Below are 20,871 nucleotides of genomic sequence, written 5' to 3' on the forward strand. Positions count from 1 at the left end.
TTTAAACCCTAGGGATGGTAATAGCTTTCCACTATTAAACAAACAAGAAAATTCCAAACAGAAAGAGTAGAGTGTGTGCAAATGACTCAATTTGGAATATATAATGTTTCAAGGTAAACGCTATAGAATTTGTTAACAGTTTGAATGTGGGATGTAGATGAGAGAGACAAATCAAAGATGACTCAAAAGTGCTTGTCCAAAGCAACTGGGTAAACAAATGGTGGTGTTTCTGGTGATATCTGGTAAGTTCTGGAAAGAATTAGTTTAGTCTAAGAAAACATGCCTGGGGCACCAGGGTGGCTCAGATAAGCGTCCGACTTTGGCTCAGGTCATGATCTCGCAGTTTGTGGGTTTGAGCCCCGCGTCGGGCTCTGTGCTGCCAGCTCAGAGCCTGGAGCCTGTTTCTGATTCTGTGTCTCCCTATCTCTCTGCTCCTCCCCTGTTCATGCTCTGTCTCTCTCAAAAGTCAGTAAACATTAAAATATATGTATATATGGTGTGTGTGTGTGTGTATATATATATATATATATATAGAGAGAGAGAGAGAGAGAGAGACAGGGAGAGAGAGAGAGAGAGAGAGAGAGAGAGAGAGAGAGAGAGAGAGAGAGAAAACATGCCCAAGAAGTAAGAGCTTGCTAACGAGTCATCTATTTCCACTCTCTGGCCATTCATCCCATTCCCCTTACATCTACCAGTTAGTCTCCTACTTCAAAACGTTCAGTAAATCCTCAACAGAATACTAGCAAACCAAATGCAGCAAAATATTAAATAGATTATATAGCATGACCAAGTGCAATTTATTCCTGTAATGCAAGAAGAGTTCAACATACAATATTCAATCAACGTAATCACCATCTTAATAAATGAAAGAAAAAAAATGACTTGAATATCTTGATACAGAAAAAGCATTTGACAAAATTCACCCTTTTGTGGTTAAAAAAAACAAAAACAAAACCAAAAACACTCACCAAACTAGGAATAAAAGGAAATGACCTCAACATAATAAAGACCTATATAAAAACTCACAGCTAACATTAAACTCAGTGGTTAAAGACTAAAAGCTTTTTCTCTAAGATCAGGAATAAGTCAAGAATGCCAATTTTCGGGGTGTCTAGGTTGCTCAGTTGATTCAGCATCCGACTTCAGCTCAGGTCATGATCTCATGGTTCATGAGTTAGAACCCCACACTGGGCTCACTGCTGACAGTGCAGAGCACACTTCAGATACTCAGTCCCTCTCTCTCTCTGCTCCTCCCCTGCTCGCACTCCCTCTCAAAAATAAACGTTAAAAAAAAAAAAAAGAATGCCATTTTTACCACTTCTATTCAACATATTATTAGAAGTGCTAGCCAGAGGAATTAGGCAAGAAAAAGAAATAATAGGCAACTAACTTGGAATGGAAGAAATAAAATTATCTCTATTAATAGATAACAAGCTAATATGTAAAAAACCCTAAAGATGCCATTAAAAAAAACCTGTTAGAACTAATGAACAAATTCAGTAAAGTAGAATACAAATCAACATGCAAAAATCAGTTGCATTTCTATACACTAACAATACACAATCTGAAAAGGAAATTAAGAAAACAACTCCATTCAACACAGCCTCAAAAAGGAACACCTGGGTGTCTCAGCTGGTTAAGCATCAAACTCTTGACTTAGGCTCAGGTCTTGATCTCACGATCATGAGACTGAGCCCCATGCTGGACTCCACGCTGACTGTGGAGCCTACTGGGGATTCATTCTCTCTCTCTCTCTCTCTCTCTCTCTCTCTCTCTCTCTCTCTCTCTCTCTCTCTCTCTCCTCCCCCCACCCCACTCTCTCTCTCAAAATAAATTTAAAACAAATAATAAAATAACCTCAAAAAGAATAAAATACTTAGAAATTAACTTAACCAAAGAGATGAATGACTTTGTACACTGAAAACAATAAAACACTTAAAGAAATAAAAGAAGACATGAATAAACAGAAAGACATCCCATGTTCATGGACTGGCAGGCTTAATATTGTTAAGATGATGTCAATACTACTCAAAGTAATCTACAGATTCAATACAATCCCATTAACATGGGATTGATTTTTTTTGCAAAAATAGGAAAATTAATCCTAAAATTCACATAGCATCTTAAGGGACCCTAAACAGCCAAAACAATCTTTAAAAACAACAACGAAGTTACAGAATCCACATTTCCTGACTTTGAAACTTACTCTAACAGCCACAGTAACCAAGACAGTATGGTACTGGTATAAAGACAGATGTATAGGTCAACAGAATAAAACACATAGCCCAGAAATAGATACTCATATATATAGCCAAATGATTTTTAATAAGGGTGTCAAGACTGTCCAATGGCAAATGGACTGGCTTTTCAACAAATCATGCTAGGAAAACTGGACATCCATATGCAGTACAGACCCTTATCTTATACCAATATACAAAAATTAGCTCAAAATGGATCAAAGACCTAAATGTAAGAGAAAAATTATAAAACTCTTAGAAGAAAACAGAAAAGTTTCATGACACTAGATTTGGCAATGATTTATTGGATATGAAACATAAAAAAAAACACACAGACAAAGAAAAATTAGACAAATTGGAATTTATGAAAATCAAACTTCAGTGCATCAAACAACACAATTAACAGAGTAAAAAGGCAACCCACAGAATAGGAGAAAATATTTGCAAATCATATATATGATAAGGGATTAATATCCAGAACATATAAAGATCTCCTAAAACTTAACAACAAGAAAACAACCCAATTCAAAAGTGGTCAAAGGACTTGAATAGACATTTCTCCAAAGAAGATATACAAATGGGCAGTAAGTACACAAAAAGGTGTTCAAACTCAGTAATCATTAGGAAAATGGAAATAAAAAGGACAATGAAATACCAATTCACATTTAGTAAGATAACTATTACGAAACAGAAAAAAACAAAAGTTTTGTGAATATAGAGAAATTGAACCCTTGGGCATTGCTAGTAGGAATCTAAAATGGTGTAGCCACTGTAGAAAATAGTATGGCAGTTCCTCAAAAAATTTAACATGTATTTACCATTTGATCCAGCAATTCCACTTCTGGGTATATACACAAATGAAATGAAAGTAGGGATTCGAACAAGTATTTCCTCTACCAATATTCATACCAGTATCATTCACAATACCCAAAAAGTAGAAATGACCCAAATAGAATAAATGGATGGATGAATGGATACACAAAACATGGTACTATGGACTACTATTCAACATTAACAGGAAGGAAATCTAATACATACTACATTATGGTTGAACCTTTAAGATAAAATACTAAGTGAAATTTGCAGAAAAGGACAAACATTGTAGGATTCCACTTATATGAGGTACCTACAATAGCTAGCCAAGTACACAGACACAAAACCAGGGGCAAAGGGAAGAGGGGAATGAGGAGTTACTGTATAATGGGTACAGAGTTTTAATATGGGATGATAAAAAGTTCTACAGATGCATAGTGCAGATGGTTGTACAATCATGTGAATGTACTTAATGTCACTGAACTGTACACTTAAAAATGGAAAAAATAATAAATTTTATGTCATATATATTTTACTGCAATAAAAATCATTTTTTAAAACCTTCAATGGCACACACAAAAAAACAAAACACCTTCAAGGGCACCAATAAGATAATGCCCCATCCTTTTAATAAGGAATTCACAGCAATTTAGTTTCAGCTTGCCTTTTTAAGCCCTCCTCCAACCATTCCTCCTACTTCTGCTAAAATTTTAGGCAATATCCATAGTTAAATAGTTACCAGCCATAAAATACTATATGTGCTATTGGGCCTCCAGGTCTTTACTTTCTGTCTCTATTCTTCCTATTTTACTGATCATTCTCCAGTCTATTGGTTGCTCTTCTTCTACTAGTCCCTTAAACATTTGTATTCTTTGATCTTCTCTCCTGGTTCCTTTGGGTTATCTCACCCACACCCATGACTTCAATACGCTAAAGATTACCAAATCTGAATTTGTAGCTCCTATTATAAATTCCAGATCATTAGATTCAACTTATTGGTGGACATCTCTAATTGAAATACCCTGCAAGTGTTTCAAATTCAGTATATTCAAAAACTTTTTTTTTTATTTCCTGAGTAAATGGCACCACAACCTATAATAACACCTCAAATCAAATACCTTATGATCACTCTAGACATCCTAGGCCTCCACCTCCACAATTTTACATCCTAAATCTCTTAAAGTTCTAACCTCAACTCCATTCTGACTATCTACTCCTTCTTATCAAATGTTCATCATTGCCTGACTGGATTATCATGAGAGACTAACTGGTCTCCCCAAACCTAGACCTTTCAAAAGATTCTTTTTTTTTTTTTTTTAATTTACTTCCAAATTAGTTAGTATATAGTGCAACAATGATTTCAGAAGTAGATTCCTTAGTGCCCCTTACGCATTTAGCCCATCCCCCCTCCCACAACCCCTCCAGTAACCCTCAGTTTGTTCTCCATATTTATGAGTCTCTTCTGTTTAGTCCCCCTCCCTGTTTTTATATTATTTTTGTTTCCCTTCCCTTATGTTCATCTGTTTTGTCCCTTAAAGTCCTCATATGAGTGAAGTCATATGATGTTTGTATTTCTCTAATTTCACTTAGCCTAATACCCTCCAGTTCTATCCATGTCGTTGCAAATGGCAAGATTTCATTCTTTTTGATTGCGGAGTAATACTCCATTGTATATATATATACCACATCTTCTTTATCCATTCATCCATCGAGGGACATTTGGGCTCTTTCCATACTTTGGCTATTGTTGACAGTGCTGCTATAAACATGGGGGTGCATGTGTCCCTTCAAAACAGCACACCTGTATCCCTTGGATAAATACCTAGTAGTGCAATTGCTGGGTAGTAGGGTAGTTCTATTTTGATTTTTTTGAGGAACCTCCATACTGTTTTCCAAGCTGGCTGCACCAGCTTGCATTCCCACCAACAATGCAAAAGAGATCCTCTTTCTCCGCATCCTCATCAACATCTGTTGTTGCCTGAATTGTTAATGTTAGCCATTCTGACAGGTGTCAAGTGGTTCAAAAGATTCTTTCACACTTGAGTATGAAAGAGTTTGCAAAATACATGTCATTAAGCTCCATAAACCTCAAAATAAAATTCAGTGTAAGTATACATATTCATTCATGATCAGGCTTTTGCCTAACTGTCCAATTATCCATATATTTCATCCTCTCCTTTGTGTGCTTCAGTTATGCTAAACTACTACTTGTTTCCTGAACACACTCTGCCATTTCTTGCCTCAAACCAACCCTCCACGTGATGGTTTCTCTTCCATAAAGATACATTCTCATTTCTACATTTGGCTAACATTATTAAGAACCAGGATCAGGGGCGCCTGGGTGGCGCAGTCGGTTAAGCGTCTGACTTCAGCCAGGTCACGATCTCGCGGTCCGTGAGTTCGAGCCCCGCGTCAGGCTCTGGGCTGATGGCTCAGAGCCTGGAGCCTGCTTCCGATTCTGTGTCTCCCTCTCTCTCTGCCCCTCCCCCGTTCATGCTCTGTCTCTCTCTGTCCCAAAAATAAATAATAAACGTTGAAAAAAAAAATTAAAGAACCAGGATCATATTCTCTATTCACCTTTTCTGACTCACTACACAAACTGTTACATAAGTCCCAATCTGCTGTCATACCATATTCTAAAAACCATCTACTATGACACTTAACCACATTCTTTCTCAATCAACCATTTGCTTATATGCCTGCAAACTCCTTATGTCCACAGGTTATGGAGCTGTACTTCTTTTTACATTTCCGTAGCAGCAGTACCTAAAGCAGAAGCTGAAGGTACACAATAAATTCTTTATAAATTAAAAAAAAAATCTATATTAGTCTTTTTACTGGAAAATATAGTTCAATTATCTTTTTGGATATGCATAAAATTAGTATGATTGAGCTTTTTAATCTGTTTTTCCTGACACCATCAAGCCTTGTGCCCTACCCCAAATCTGCCCATTGTTTGGGATGGAGGCTTTTTCATTATCTTATTCAATCTTTCTACCTCTAATAGTTCAGAGGTTATACTTTTTTGCTACTCATAAAATGTATACCCTAGGTATTTCAACATGGATACTTAACCTAACAATATCTAAAACAAACCAGTATCTTTTATTCTCCTCCAAACCAGAAAATCTTTTTAAAGTTTTAATTTGGTAACCCTCTCGAAATTTACATCCTATTATTGTTAGTATTTTAGTACTAGACTGCATTTTTCTCCATGACAAACTGAATGCTATTGTTGTTGTTGTTGTTACTGTCATTTTATTCAACCGATGTATCTTTAACTCTCCAATCCTTCTTCCAACTCTCTTATTTCCTCAAAGATCATTTTTAGTCTAAAATACAGCCTTTAGAACTTCCTTTACTGAGGGTCTTTTGGAGGTTAACTCACTTCATTTATCCATCAATATATTCTGTGCTTAGTATTGTTAGATATTGTTAAGATATTGTGCTAAGATATTGTTAGATACACCTTTAAGGGTGACCCCACCTTTTCTTTTTGACTGCTTTTATAAAAAGTACTTTACTGAAATATAATTGACATAAACAGCACAAATATAAAGTTTACAATTTGGCTGATATCTGACATACATATACCACCATAAAGCCATCACTGTAGTCAACGTAATAAATGTATCAATCACACATAAAAATTCCTTCATATCCCTTTGTGACCACTCTCCCACCCTTTTACACACATACTTGAGCAACCAATGACCTGCTTTTGACAACTACAGTTTAGTTTGCATTTTCTAGAGTTTTACATAAATGGAATCACACAATACATACTCATTTTTATCTGGCTTCTTTCACTCATGTTAATTATGTTAAGATTCATCTGTGTTGTATATATCAACAGATCATTCCTTTTTATGCCAAACAGAGTAACATGGTATGAATATATACCACAATTTGTATATCCTTTCACCTACCTATTCATGTACATTTGGCTTCTCTGCATTTTTTGGCTAATAATTGCATATAAAGCTGCCATAAACATTAGTATACAAGTATTTGTACAGACATATGCTTTCACTTCTACTGGGTAAATACATAGTAATAGAATAGCTGATAGTGTATTAGGTGTATGTTTAACTTCTTTCAAACTGCTGAAGTGTTTTCAAAAGTGGATGTACTACCACATGATCCAACAATTCCACTTCTGGGTACTTACCCAAAGGAAACAAAAACGCTAACTCAAAAAGATATTGTACCTCCTCATGTTCACTGCAGCATTACTTCTAATAGCCAATACATGGAAACAACCTAAGTACCCATGAATGGATGAATGAAAAATGTGATAGATATAGATATATACTTCCCATTGTGTATGTGTGTATATATACAACAGAAATTACTCAGTCATGGGGCGCCTGGGTGGCGCAGTCGGTTAAGCGTCCGACTTCAGCCAGGTCACGATCTCGCGGTCCGTGAGTTCGAGCCCCGCGTCAGGCTCTGGGCTGATGGCTCGGAGCCTGGAGCCTGTTTCCAATTCTGTGTCTCCCTCTCTCTCTGCCCCTCCCCCGTTCATGCTCTGTCTCTCTCTGTCCCAAAAATAAAATAAAAAACGTTGGAAAAAAAAATTTTTTTTTAAAAAATAAAAAAAAAAGAAATTACTCAGCCAAAAAAAGAAAGACATTTATAACAGGGATGGATGCTGAGGTCATTATGTTAAGTGAAATAAGACAGAGAAAGAAATCCTACATGATCTCACTTATACGTGGAATCTAAAAAACACAAACTGAACTCATAAATACAGAGAACTGATACCAGCATTCTTCTCGAAGCTAGAACAAGCAATTCTAAAATTCATATGGAAACACAAAAGGCCCCGAATAGCCAAAGTAATTTTGAAGAAGAAGACCAAAGCAGGAGGCATCAAAATCCCAGACTTTAGCCTCTACTACAAAGCTGTAATCATCAAGACAGCATGGTATTGGCACAAAAACAGACACAAAGACCAATGGAATAGAATAGAAACCCCAGAACTAGAGCCACAAACGTATGGCCAACTAATCTTTGACAAAGCAGGAAAGAATATCCAACGGAAAAAAGACAGGGTCTCTTTAACAAATAGTGCTGGGAGAACTGGACAGCAACATGCAGAAGGTTGAAACTAGACCACTTTCTTACACCATTCACAAAAATAAACTCAAAATGGATAAAGGACCTGAATGTGAGACAGGAATTTACCCAAGGGATACAGGAGTACTGATGCATAGGGGCACTTGTACCCCAATGTTTATAGCAGCACTCTCAACAATAGCCAAATTGTGGAAAGAGCCTAATGTCCATCAACTGATGAATGGATAAAGAAATTGTGGTTTATATACACAATGGAGTACTATATGGCAATGAGAAAGAATGAAATATGGCCCTTTGTAGCAACGTGGATGGAACCAGAGAGTGTGATGCTAAGTGAAATAAGCCATAGAGAGAAAGACAGATACCATATGTTTTCACTCTTCTGTGGATCCTGAGAAACTTAACAGAAACCCATGGGGGAGGGGAAGGAAAAAAAAAAAAAGAGGTTAGAGTGGGAGAGAGCCAGAGCATAAGAGACTCTTAAAAACTGAGAACAAACTGAAGGGTGATGGGGGGTGGGAGGGAGGGGAGGGTGGGCGATGGGTATTGAGGAGGGCACCTTTTGGGATGAGCACTGGGTGTTGTATGGAAACCAATTTGACAATAAATTTCATATATTGAAAATAAATAAATAGATACATACATACATACATACACACATACAGAGAACTGATTGGTCGGGATGAGCAAGATGGGTGAAAGTGATTAGATGGTACAAACTTTCAGTTATAAAATAAATAAATCTTAGGAATGTAATGTACAGCATGGTGACCACAATTAGTAATAATGCATTGTATATTTGAAAGTTGCTAAGAGAGTCAATCTTAAAAGTTCTCACCTCAAGACAAAAAATTTATTATGTGTGGTGCTGTACAACCAGACTTATTGTGATCATTTTGCAAAACGTATAGTGAATCATTATGCTGTCTACCTAAAACTATGTATCTCAATTAAATCTCAATTATATCTCAATTAAAAAATTATTGAAAATAACTAAAAGTTTTTAAAAAGTGCAAGTACTACTTTACATTTCCATCAGTACTGTTTGTGACTTACAGTTCGGTGTCCACATCCTTGACAAACCTTGGTACAGTTATTTTTTTTTTATTTTTAGCTATTCTTGTATTGATTTCCCTAATGTAAAGATACAGAACGTTGAACATCTTTTCATGTGTTTGATATCTGTATATCTTTTGTAATGAAGTGTCAACTCCAATCTTCTGCCCATACTTTTATTGGACTGTTTATTACTGAGGTTTTTAATTTTTTTATTGAAGTATAATTAACATACAATGTTGTATTAGTTTCAGATACACAATATAATGATTCAACAATTTTATACATTTCTCAGTGCTCATTATGCTTATTAGTGAGCTTTCAAAGTTGTTTCTACCTTCTACATATAAATTATTGCCAGATACATGATTTGCAAGTATTTTCTCCCAGTCTGTAGCTAATATCATCATTTTTTGAATAGTATCTTCCAAGGAACTGAAGTTTGCAATTTTGAGGAAGTCTCATTAATCATTTGTGTCCTTTAGTGTCATATTTTTTAAAATTGTGACTAACCCAAGGTTATAAACATTTTTTCCTATAGTTTCTTCTGGAAATTTTATGCTTTTAGGTTTTACATTTATGTCTGTTATTCATTTTGAGTAATTTTTTTATACAGTACAACTTATGGATCTAATTATTCTAGAGCCATACATTTAGAAGACTATCATTTCTCCACTGAATTGCTTTTGAACGTCAAAAATCAGTTGTTCACACATGTGTGGGCCTATTTCTAGACTCACCATTCTGTTCCACTGATCTATTAGTCCACTTGATGCCAGTACCACACTGTCTTGATTATTGTGGCTTTGTTAAGTCTGGAAATAAAGTGTATTAGTCTTCCACCTTTGTTCTCTTTCAAGGTTGTTTTGGATCTTCTAGATAGAGCCTTTGTGTTCTCATATGAATTTTAGAATCAGTTTTTAAATCAGGATTTTGGCTGGGATTATGTTGAATCTATTCATCAGTTTAGAAAGAACTGACAATAATATTAATTCTTCTAACACCCAAACAAGACGATTTCTCCATTTATTTAGCTCTTTGATTTCTCTCAGGAATGTTTTATAGTTTTCTGTACACAAGCTTTGCATATTTTGATGCTATTTTAAATAGGGTTTTTTTTAACTTCTAGATTTCACTAAATATTCTATATAAACAATTATATTGTCTATAAATACAGTTTTGCTATTTCTTTTAGACCCTCTAATACAATATTGAATAAAAGTGTTAAGAGTGAACATTATCTTCTTTCTTCTCCAATTTTTTTAAAGTCATAAAATATACACCACATAAATTTCACTATCTTAACTGTTTAGGGTACATTTCAGTGACATTAAGTAAATTCATACTGTACAACCATCACTATCATCCATCCACAGAATTTCCATCTTACAAAACTGATACTCTATATCCATTCATGATAACTCCCCATTCCCTCATCTCTGCAAGGTTCTGGCAACCACCATTCTACTTTCTCTATGATTTTGTCTATTCTAAATATCTCAGGTAAATGAATTCATATTGTATTTGTCTTTTTGTTACTGGCTTACTTTATTTAGCAAAATGTCCTCAAGATTCATCCATGTTATAGTATATCAGAATTTCCTTCCTTTTTATCACCCATTGTATGTTTATATAACATTTTGCTGACCCATTCATCTACAGATGGACACTTGGGTGGCTTCTATGTTTTAGTCATTATGAATGATGCACTATGAACACAGGTGTACAAATATTTCTTCAAGACCCTGCTCTCAGTTCTTCCAAGCATACACTCAGAAGTGTAACTGCTGGATCATATGGTAATTCTTTTTTTTTTTTTAATGTTTATTTATTTATTTTTGAGAGGGAGAGAGCACAAGCAGGGGAGGGGCAGAGAAAGAGAGGGAGACACAGAATCTGAAGCAGGCTCCAGACTGATCTGCCAGCACAGAGCCCAACGCAGGGCTCAAACTCATGAACCATGAGATCATGACCCTGAGCCGAAGTCAGATGCTTGACTGACCCACCCAGGCACCCCAGTAATTCTACTTTTAATTTCTTGAGGAAACACAATACTATTTTCACAAGAGCTATACCATTTTTTTTTAATGTTTTTATTTATTTTTGAGACAGAGAGAGACAGAGCATGGTCAGGGGAGGGGCAGAGAGAGAGGGAGACACAGAATCTGAAGCAGGATCCAGGCTCTGAGCTGTCAGCACAGAGCCCGACACGGGGCTTGAGCTCATAGACTGTGAGATCATGACCTGAGCTGAAGTCAGACACTTAACTGACTGAGCCACGCAGGCGCCCCAAGCTATACCATTTTCGTATCTATCTTTTCTCCTAATCTTAGGGAGACAGTGAGTGTTCAGTCTTTCACCATTAAGTATGATATTAGCTGTATGTTTTTCATAGATGTTCTTTATCACATTGAGGAAGTTCTCTTCTATCCCTAGCTTTGCAGAGCCTGATGCAGGGCTTGAACTCATCAACTTGAGACCTGAGTCGAGATCAAGAGTTGGACACTTAACCGACTGAGCCACCCAGGAGCCCCTTGCTGAGACTTTTTATAAGAACTTTTTTAAATGCTTTTTCAGCATCTACTGAAATGATCAAATAGTTTTTTTGGTTTGTTAATATGATAAATTACATTCATTGGTTTTCTAAACCAAAACTGCACTCTTGGAATAAAGCCCCACTTGGTCATAATATATTTCTTCCTTAAAATTATTCTTAGATTCAACTTGCTAAAATAATTTAGAATTTTTGCATTTTTATTCATGAGGGATATAGGGCTTAAGTTTTCTTTTATTGTAATGTCTTTTTCTGGTTTTGGTATCAGAATAACATAGGCCTCATGGACTCAATTAGGAAGCCATACTCTTCTTCAGTGTTCTGGAATATGTGTACTGGCACACAAATTATCAATTATCCCAGAGTTCAAGGGTGACCTTTTATTTCTTTTTTTCAAGTTTTTTCCTCTTTCTATTTCATTTTGGATGGCCTCCATTATCGTATGTTCAAGTTCACTTTTTCTTTTGCAACGTCTGATCTGCCATTAGTCCTACCCAGTGTATTTTTCATCTTAGACCCTGTAGTTTTCATTACTATAAATTCAATTGTAATCTTTTTTATATCTTCCAAGTCTCTATTTAATTTTTGGAATATCAGGAATATAGTTAACTGCCTTGATGTCTTCCTCTGCTAAGTCTCGAGTCAATTTAATCAGTTTTTCCCCTCATCATGGTTTGTGTTCTCCTGCTTCATTGTATGCCTGATAATCTTTGAATGCCAACATGAACTTTTTTTGTGGTGATGGATATACTGTGTTTCTATAAACATTCTCAACCTTTGGTCTGAAACACTGGAAACTGTACTTTTGGGTCTTGTCTTTTAAATACTTTAGTCAGGGTCAGACTGCATTTAGTTTAGAGTTATATACTCCCCACTCCTGAAACAGAATCTTTCTGCATACTCCACCCAATGCCCATGAAGGTTTTCCAGTCTGGATAGTGGCAAGGTACTTACTATTCAAAGCCCTATGTGAGCATCAAGCACTGTTTGAATTCCATCAGATGATTCTTTCCCTGGCTCTAGGCAGCTTTCTCACATGCATGTACCAATCAGTACTGTATTGAATACTCTGAGGGGACTGTCTTTACACCTATGGATTTCTTTTTTTTTTTTTTTCTTTTTTGTCAAGTTTATTTATTTATTTTGAGAGAAAGAGAGAGAGAGCACAAGCAGGGGAGGGGCAAAGAGACGGGGAAAGAATCCTAAGCAGGCTCTGTGCTGTCAGCAAGGCTCGAACTAGCAAACTGTGAGATCATGACCAAAGCCAAACCCAAGTGGAATGCTTAACCGACTAAGCCAACTGGGCACCCCTTTCTCTTTTTTGTTTCTTCAACAAAAAAGCTTTCTCTTTTTTGTTTCTTCAACAAAAAAGCTTTCTCTTTTTTGTTATTCTATCCTACAAACTCTAGCCACCCTGGATTCCCTGGACTAAAGTTCACCTCACCTCTGGGAGTTCATTGGGTTCCTCTCCCTATAATGCAGTATGGAAATCAAACTGGAGTAATTATTGGGTTCACCTCATTTGTTTTCCATTCACTGCCTGTCCTTCATTGCTTGAAAACCACTGTTAGCTATTTTTATCCTTTTTTCCCCTTTGGTTATTTCAAGAGTGAGGTAAATCTAGTCCTTTTTATTCCAATTTCAACAAAAGCAGAAGTCCAGTACGACTGTTTTTAAGGTTTGTTTGCTTTTTTGTAATGTTCTAACATTTCCTTATAAAGTATATAATGTGTATTGGCTTTCTTTTTAAGTTTCTTGTTTGGAACTCCCTGAGGTTCCTGGAATTAATGAGTAGCATCATTCAACATTTCTTGAAATTTCTCAGTTATTATCTCCTAAACTACCACTTTGTCTCTGTTCCATTAAGTCTTATGAAGCTCTAATTAAATCAAAATAGGCTAATAAAATCTGAATTTCTTTTCCGAATTTCTGATTTTCTTCAATGCATTCATTTTTTCAAGAAAGATGTACTGAACACCTACTATGTGTCAGACACTGTCCTAAGCAATATAGAAACAAAAATAAGACACTAAACCTACCTGCTAGAATACTGGATATTGAAAGTGTAGAAGAAAAGGAGAGAAAGCAGACATGCACAATACATTCTGATCAAGCTGCTATGCAAGCACAGAAATACCTAATCCAGACTTTTTGGGAAGATCAGGTAAGAGTATTTCTCAGAGAAAACACACCAGCAGAGACTGAGACATAAGTAGATTACATAGTATTAATATTACAACTTTGAAAAGAAAAAATTAAATAGCTAAAATACTAATCATTTTTAAAAACACTATTCATATCTATGTCTACGAAATGTTCAAACAAAAATAGCTAACTAAAAAATTATGAATTCCCAAAGTCTAATCATCATAAAGCCCTACATGGTCTGGACTTCTCTACCTTCACCTCACATCATTTTCGTCCTATCTCTCTTTGCCCCAGTCACACTAGACATTTTCAGTTCCTAATATGCCACATCATTTCCTAACTTAGAGAACTTTATTCATACTTTTTTGTGTAAAATGCCCTCAGCTTACTCCTCTGTGCCATTCACCTTTCTTTTAAATTACTTCAAAGTTCAACTCAAATGACACTTTCTCAGATAAACTGTCTCTGTTGCAGACTAAGTAAAACATTCTTGTACACTTCCTTAGCACCACATTTCTCCCTTTAATAAAACTCGTTATACTTAAATTCTTTTTCAGTGTACGCCTTCACCAATACTTTAGACACTCTGAGGGTAGGAATCATGACTATCTTGTTCACCGCTGCCTAGACCAAGCACATAAAATCTCAATAAATATCAGGTGGACTGACTGTACCTGACAGTTATGTATGTATGTAAGTATGTATGTATTCATTCATGCATTCATTTCGGTTTTATTTTTAAGTTATCTATACACCCAACATGGGGCTCAAATTTACAACCTGGAGATCAAGAGTCACATGCTCTACCAAATAAGACAGCCAGGAGCCCCTCTCTGACAGTTTTAAACTTAGTAATCAACATACTTTAGGATGAAAAGACTGGTCTCTGAAAAGAACCTCCTGACCACCTAAGATAAAGTCAATCACAGTTTTTAATGCTATCATTTTAGTTACTAATATAAGACTGGACAAATGCCTCATTTTTGGTTTCATAAATAAATCTTTGATATAGTTTTACCATTCAAAATATAAATAAAATATTTTGTAAAAAGAACTCACCAAAATATTTTTCTTATGTCGTTTCTCCTTTATATGTTTATGAGCTCCCTGGATGTTTTCAATGTGAATTAAGCAAAGTTTGCATAGATATCGGCAATTGGTATATTCTGGTGAGCGCTGAAAAGTCAAAAAATACATTTTCAGAAAACAGAGAAGTAAATTTTTGACTATATATTTGGATGACATAAATATAAGTAACAAAAATAGGCATTAAAGGAATAAATTTTTAATAAACAAATCAGTACTTATATACCGAAAAGATAGTTGTCCTTTTCAAAACAGTCACCATAGGCGATTATACACTAATTTCAAACAACATGATAATGTAATATAGTCTTTAGAATCCAATGTAGGATAAAAAAGTCAGTCTTGTTACTTAGTCTTATTCCAATGTTGTCCCAAAAACCAGTTTCAAACTTTGTCTTTTTATTATAAAAATAAAATCCACCCTCAAATAGGGGATTTCAAAAGAATGAACTGCAAATATGGAAGACAGTTTCAAAAGCTGAGTTCCAAAATCACTCCAATGAATCTCAAGCTCATGGGAATAAATGGATACTCTCTTGAGTCAACTATTCCGAAGGGAACGATTCTGACACACAAAATTATCATAGTACTTTAGTCATACTTTATAAATCTACTCTTGAAATAATTTTTAAAAACTTAGTAATTTCAAAGGGCCTGTTATGTGCTAGGCACCATACTAGGTGTGTTCACATATAATTTGTCACTTTAATACCCCTAATAATCCAATTAGATTGGTATTATCTTCATTCTATACATGTGAAAACAAAAGCTCATACAGCTTGTAACTTTCACAAGGATACAACATTAAGTAGGAGATGCTGAATTTAAATTCATGTATATCTGAATCCAAAACCAGCTCTATCCATATTGATTACACAATGAAAAATTATAAAAACACAATAAATACACATTGAATTTAAAATATTATTTCTAGTGCCTTATACTGAAATTGCAGCAATGCTTAAATTTTTATCTCAGATCGATCTTCAATAGGCTGCAATTCCTGACAAAAAGATTCTCACCCCAAATTTACCAACAATCCTACCAGACTAAAAATAAATATAGCCATCATTTAATGATTCCACATTTTACTGGCAAAGCAACTAAATCTCAAGAATTAAATAATCTGTCCAAGGCAACAAGCAAAAAGGAAAATTCAGTTCGATAGTCATTTCGATTTGTAGTATAAAAATCCTTTCACCATTTGCAAAGATATGGATGGAGCGAGAGTTATGCTAAGTGAAATAAGTCAGAGAAAGACAAATACCATGTGATTTCACTCATATGTAGAATTTAAGAAACAAAACAAACGAGCAAAGGGGAGAAGGGGGGGCAAAGCAAGAAACAGATGCTTAACTACAGAGAACAAACTGGTTACCAAAAGAGAAGTGGGTAGGAGGATGGGTTAAATAGGTGATAGGAATTAAGGAGAGCACTTGTGATCAGCACCAAGTGTTGTATGGAAGTGCTGAATCACTATACTTTACACCTGACACTATCATTACACTGTATGTTAACTGGAATTTAAATAAAAACTTAAAGACAAAAAACAAACCAAAAAAACTCTTTCAAATCTGTCCTTCTTGGGGAACGAATTAAGACTTTGCAGAGACTCCTACCTCTTAGTTTCTAACCACAACTAATACTTAACTCCCTAAACCTTCTTAGCTCATACTATGTCAGACATTTATCTAGGAGCTGGGGAAATACATACAAAACAAATTCTCTGTTCTCACAGTTTACATTCTAGTGTACAGAGACATGTAATAAATAAACAAATGTACAAATTAATAGGAATATGGTGTGGGAGTATTAACTACTTTTTTAAAAAAGGGTCCTCACTTAAGATTTACTGATAAACTTAAAGGAAGTGAAGGATTAAGCTGGGTGGATATTTGGTAAGAGACATTCTAAGCAGAAGGAAATGTTAATGCTAAGGCCCTGAGGCAGGAATGTGCTAATATGTTTGAGAAACTGCAAAAAGCCTAGTGTATGACTGGCAGAGGGGTAATTGGGGCCAGGTCACAGGCCCCTTAAAAAGACCCTGGCTTTTATTCCAAGTGTGAGACACTGAAGGTTTTCAAGCAGAGAATTACAAGATCTAATCTACTTTTAAAGGGATCACTTGCCTTCTTCCTAATTCCTTCAAGAACAGAAGCAGGAAGAGCTTATTGTCATTATGAGCATACTGCAACAATCCAGAAGAGAGATGATGTTGACTTGGTTCAAGAAGAGTGGTGAATGTGGCAAGAAGGGTCAATTCAGGAGTCAAAAGCATAAATACAGAACACCTGAAGCTATGAATATTGATGAGGGAGTCATGAAATCACTTACGACACGAGTTTTCCAGCTGTAAAATATTAGCGGACAAGGACTTGTCTGGATTTTTTTTATAAGAAAAATTTGTTGTAACACTGAACGGGGAGTCAGAAAGCTTGAGATGACATCTCAATTGACCTTGGATAAATCTCTAACACTGAAAACTGCTTCTATCATCTTAGAATGTAATAATAAAAATTGCTCTCCTTGGTAAATTCAATTCTACAAATAGCTGATCTTTATTTAGTGGTTACTACATACCAGGCACTATGCCAAGAACTTTACTTGTATTACTGTATTTAGCCCTCCTAAAAGCCAATGAGCTGTTATTTTTTTTTTATCAACTCTATTCTAATGATGAAGAAACTGAGGTTTAAAGAAGTTAAATAACTTATCCAATGTTACCCAACCAGTAAGTGGCAGAGATAGACCCCATGACTCCGAAACCCATACACTTTAATCACTAAGCAAACTACCTCCAATTATTGGCTAACTTCTATGTGCAAGGCAATATATTAAGTACAACAGGAAATAGGACAAAAATGTTCTATCATGAAGCTTCTAGTTTCACAGGAGAAACAAATAAAAAAATGTTTTAAAATTCCTTTATTATAGTTATATTTTATTTTGCCATTAAACACACACACTAATAAACCTTTTTCTGGGCATGGAAATTCTAGTCAACAATACTAGTCAACTAGTATTTCCTAGTCAACATTTAACACTCACTATGGGGAAATTTACCCTTCTGATCTAAGAGCTTGGATTCATTCCTTCTTTGGTACAGTTTAAAAATCTACATCTTTACTCCTCAATCAGATAATCTATGGGTATAGTGTGAACCAAAGGACCTGATGAAACCAAAAGCAAGTAGTTAAGAATATTCTTAATGGGGGCGCCTGGGTGGCTCAGTGGGTTTCGTGTCCGACTTCGGCTCAGGTCATGATCTCACGGTCCATGGGTTCGAGCCCCGCATCGGGCTCTGTGCTGACAGCTCAGAGCCTGGAGCCTGTTTCGGATTCTGTGTCTCCCTCTCTCTCTGACCCTCCCCCGTTCGTGCTGTGTCTCTCCCTGTCTCAAAAATAAACGTTAAAAAAAAAATTAAAAAAAAAAAAAGAATATTCTTAATGAATGTCTAAAGCTGGTAAAAAAAAAAAAAAAAAAAAAGGTTAACTAAGAGTACACTCAACAACTGGGGCACCTGGTTGGCTCAGCTGTGCTGACAGCTCAGCGCCTAGAGCCTGCTTCAGATTCTGTGTCTCCCTCTCTCTCTGCTCCTACTCTTCCCCTGCTCATGCTTGGTCTCTCTGTCTCTCTCAAAAATAAACAAAACATTAAAAAAAAAAAGTACACTCAATTGAAACGAGAGGTTTTGGAGGACAAAGAGGTGCCAGGAAGAAAAGAGATTACAGACATCTATGCTGGTACTTGCACACTCATTTTATATAATTATTGCCTAAATTCAAATAAACAAATTCAAACAACAAATAATACGTCTTCCACACTTCCAAGCTTTTCTTTTACCCCAGGCCATTCTTTCCCACCACCATCAAATATCCATTCCACCCCAACTTCTTCCTTCTCCCAAGAATTGATCTTTCCTGCTTCATATCTTACCCCATCCAGTTCCCAACTTGTCTTAAAAACACATCTTTCATATTTCCTTTATATATGCCATATAATATTCACCTATATCAGCCTTCCCCAATTCACCAAGTCAATTCCTAACTACTCCTTCAGACTCCATTCCAATGTTACCTCTTTATAAAGCATTCAAGCTGGTCACTCTTTTAAGATCCCATTTTCAAACAACAATGTTACTATTACTGTTATTTGCTTACATGTTTTTCTCTAATCAGTAAACTCCTAGAGGAGAAGCATCATGTTTTTAAAAATGCCACACACGTCCAATTCAACTTTTTATCACTAGATCATGGTACATGAAAAGCACTCAATATTTATCTTAACAATACACAGATCCAGAATAGCACTAATTCCAGACTTAGGGAAAAGAAAATGATAGGAAAGAGAGGACTAAGTAAAATAGCAAATTGCAAAAGACTTCCTTCTAACTAGCTTGGGAGACTAGCTAGTACAGAACCTAAATTCTCTTCTACATTATGGGCCCCGACGCCCTTAATATTCCTTTCTATTTTCAGAGGGTGACTACTCTGTCCTATTAATAACCCAGGATCGCCTTCTTCAATTTAGATATGACCTCATTTTTCTAAACTCTACAAAATTATACCATTTCTTTCTTCCCTTTCTTATTTATCAAGAATGATTACCTATTTCCTTGTATACATATTCACAAATATCCCAAATATCTATTTATGAACAGATTGATTTATGATTCTTTCCTTCAATACCTAGCAGTGTTTTTATTAAGGCTAGGAAGGTGTATTTCTAGATTAAAAAATTAATTAATACTCAGGAACAAGATACAAATGGCTACAACAGTTCCTAATACACTGAAGATACTCAGTAAATTTGGGAGAAAAAAGAGGAAAAGGTAGAAAACCAAGGAAAAGGGGTTAAAGTGTAATACATCATAGAGTATTTACTAATTTACCATTCCAAATGGACTGTTCACTTCTAATTCATAAACTGCCACTTTCACCAATATATCCCCAGTGCCTAGCATAGTACCTAGAAAGTAACAAGCACTCCGTATCTATTGATGAGTGAATAAATCAAGGGTCAACAAACTTCTTCTGTAAAGGGACAAAGTAATACTTTGGTAAATATTTTACTTTGGTAAATATTTTGGTAAATATTTACTTTGGCAAATAATGAATATTTTATGCTTTGATAAATAATAAATATTTTATGCTTTGCAAGCTATATGCTCTCTAGAGCAACTACTCAATGCAACTCTGCCATGGTAGCATGAAAGCAGCCACAGACAATAGGTAAACAAATGGGCATGGCTGTGTACCAATAAAACTTTGTTTATAAAAACAAGGAGTAGGGGTTTTTTTAATCACAATTAAAAAAACACAAAACTCACCAACCAAAAAGCAAAAAAAGAGGATAACCCCATAGTTTGTTGACCCCTGGAATGAGAATGAATGAAGTCAGATTCACAGATATAAGGATTTACTGAACAAAGGGAGAGAAGAAAGAAGGAAAGAGGGAAGTTAGGAAAAATGAAAGCTATCTCTGCCTTAGCAATAAAAGAAAAAAAAAAAGAGCTGTACTTGGCAAAGGAAAGTTATGAAACATGCATCTTCCTCCAAACAACTAAAATGACATAGTATACTTTTTCAAGTCGAAAGATGTGATCTCTTTCTAAGCGTTCTTCTGCTTGTTTCAAGCCTAGCCTCTGCTCAGGTGTCAATGCAGATTCATCTATCACAGTAGCATTTTCTAAATAGTCCATCTCTGAAGAATTTTCTTTATTAGATTCATCATTCTTCATTTTACCTGGAAAAGGAAGCAACCACTTAGTTACCATCAGCAGAACTGATAAATTTTAAAAAAATTTAATGGAAAACATTCAATTTCTGCACATACAGAAAAAAGATTCTTATACATTCCTTAGTTGTACAAGTTGGTATACTTATGTAAGATTCA

General features: G+C 35.5%; 1 protein-coding gene across 19 annotated transcripts in view; it reads right to left on the reverse strand.

Moving 5' to 3' along the window:
* The window catches only part of TUT4 (terminal uridylyl transferase 4), a 152,743-nt gene that overhangs the window by 94,723 nt on the left and 37,149 nt on the right, over nt 1–20,871 (reverse strand). For all 19 annotated transcript variants that reach the window (XM_045035822.1, XM_045035819.1, XM_045035831.1 and 16 more), the window contains 2 exons: nt 20,558–20,721; nt 14,950–15,066 (listed from right to left, as the gene is read on the reverse strand). In XM_045035822.1, coding sequence (XP_044891757.1) covers nt 14,950–15,066; nt 20,558–20,721 — 281 coding nt within the window. The remainder of the gene's footprint in view (nt 1–14,949; nt 15,067–20,557; nt 20,722–20,871) is intronic.

This window comes from Felis catus, chromosome C1, assembly GCF_018350175.1.
Source record: "Felis catus isolate Fca126 chromosome C1, F.catus_Fca126_mat1.0, whole genome shotgun sequence".
In the NCBI taxonomy this organism is placed as follows: Eukaryota; Metazoa; Chordata; class Mammalia; order Carnivora; family Felidae; genus Felis; species Felis catus.